Source organism: Nanorana parkeri, unplaced genomic scaffold (genome assembly GCF_000935625.1).
Source record: "Nanorana parkeri isolate BGI_ZX_2015 unplaced genomic scaffold, ASM93562v1 scaffold1780, whole genome shotgun sequence".
NCBI lineage: Eukaryota > Metazoa > Chordata > Amphibia > Anura > Dicroglossidae > Nanorana > Nanorana parkeri.
This window is the reverse complement of record NW_017308048.1, coordinates 43,303-45,175: the sequence shown is the minus strand read 5'-3', so window position 1 is coordinate 45,175 and position 1,873 is coordinate 43,303. Positions and strand designations below refer to the sequence as shown.

General features: G+C 48.7%; 1 protein-coding gene across 1 annotated transcript in view; it reads left to right on the top strand.

Moving 5' to 3' along the window:
• The window catches only part of SEMA4A (semaphorin 4A), a 52,176-nt gene that overhangs the window by 34,927 nt on the left and 15,376 nt on the right, over positions 1–1,873 (top strand). Inside the window, exons 2-3 of the mRNA XM_018571553.1 lie at positions 490–640; positions 1,122–1,282. Of these exons, the coding sequence (XP_018427055.1) occupies positions 535–640; positions 1,122–1,282 (267 nt within the window). The 5' untranslated portion in view covers positions 490–534. The remainder of the gene's footprint in view (positions 1–489; positions 641–1,121; positions 1,283–1,873) is intronic.

Sequence of the window (1,873 nt, the reverse complement as noted above, 5' to 3'; positions counted from 1 at the left end):
CCTGACAGATACATATTGATATATTCTGCAGATTATTCCACCACTGACCTCTCTAGAGATCTGCAGAACATTGCTCCGTCCCATCTCCCTCCTGACAGATACATATTGATATATTCTGCAGATTATTCCATCAATTACCTCTCTAGAGATCTGCAGAACATTGCTCCGTCCCATCTCCCTCCTGACAGATACATATTGATATATTCTGCAGATTATTCCACCACTGACCTCTCTAGAGAACTGCAGAACATTGCTCCCTCCCATCTCCCTCCTGACAGATACATATTGATATATTCTGCAGATTATTCCATCACTGACCTCTCTAGAGATCTGCAGAACATTGCTCCGTCCCATCTCCCTCCTGACAGATACATATTGTTATATTCTGCAGATTATTCCACCACTGACCTCTAGAGATCTGCAGAGCATTGCTCCGTCCCATCTGCTATATTACATAGTGTATATGATATAATGTGTTTCTTGTTGCAGTGTTGGGAGAGAGCCGGGTTCGGTGAGCTGTGATCGCCGCCTCTCATGATGTCACCATGGCCGTTGTTCCCTCACTGGCTGGCACTGCTATTGGTCAGCGTTGTGCCCCCCTCAGCCGGCGAGGTGCTGCCCAGGATTGTATTCCAGCACGGTAAGCATGTCATCAGTCGGTCTGTATAGGAGTGTGCAGGATCGCATTGTTATTATTATTACTCCTCCTGGAATGAGGTGATTATATCAAGTTATGTAGTCAGTCCACTTGAAAGAACTTCAAAGCTTCAGAGAGAATCCCGTCACCAGACCTGCAATTAGAAATTCCCGAAACCTGCGCCAAAAACGTGGAACCGGCACAGCAGGTTCTCAACAATCATGTCATGTGACCTCACCGACCCAATCATCACCGTGCCGATACATTCCAGAGATACTCTCCATATATAAGATATATTATACAGGAGTGACATCACCGCCCTCCAGATATATTATACAGGAGTGACATCACCGCCCTCCAGATATATTATACGGGAGTGACATCACCGCCCTCCAGATAGAAGATGTATTATGCAGGAGTGACATCACCGCCCCCCAGATATAGAGGAGTGACATCAATGTATAACATCCGGTGTCTTTTCTAGGTGATCCGGCCCGGTCGGTGAGCTCCTTCAGTCGGTTTGGTGTGCAGAACTACGATCAGCTCCTGCTGGCTGACAACAAGGAGACGCTCTATGTGGGCGCCCGAGAGAACATCTTGGAGCTGAGCACTCGGGACCCCGGGAATCTCCGGCTCCTCCGAGAGGTGAGCATCACCCCGACCTCCCTGCTCCCCGATACCCTGTACTTTCTCTCTATATCTCTCTCTCTCCCCCCTCTCTCTATATCTCTCTCTCTCCCCCCTCTCTCTATCTCTCTCTCATTCCTGTAAAACAAATGGAAGACATTATTATAACTGAAGGTGATTGGGCTGAGATTCGGGTTCGGTGACACGCTCCGTGCTCACATCTCACTTCCTCCTCGGTTTCCTCATTGCTGGTTCCGCTTATTAATCACTAATACATCATTAAATCTATTTCTCAATTACAAGTACTATTGTGCCTGGGTATCAGCCTCTAACAGTCTACTGTACAGCAGAGCTGAGACTGGGGGAGGGAGAAACGGCACAAGGAGCCAATCCGCTGGGCTGCAGTGCAAGGGGCATGCTGAAAGGAGGACAGAGCGGAGTGACAGAGACAAGCTCATCTTTTCATTCCTCTGTCCGGTCATAGACTAGGTATAGGGAGCGGACCTGGAAGTGAGCAGCGGAGTCGGTCTCGTGCCCGGGCAGACATGAGCTGCATGGGGTGGGCAATGGGCATCTATACTGAAATTTCTTCTTTCCTCGCAGGTTTCC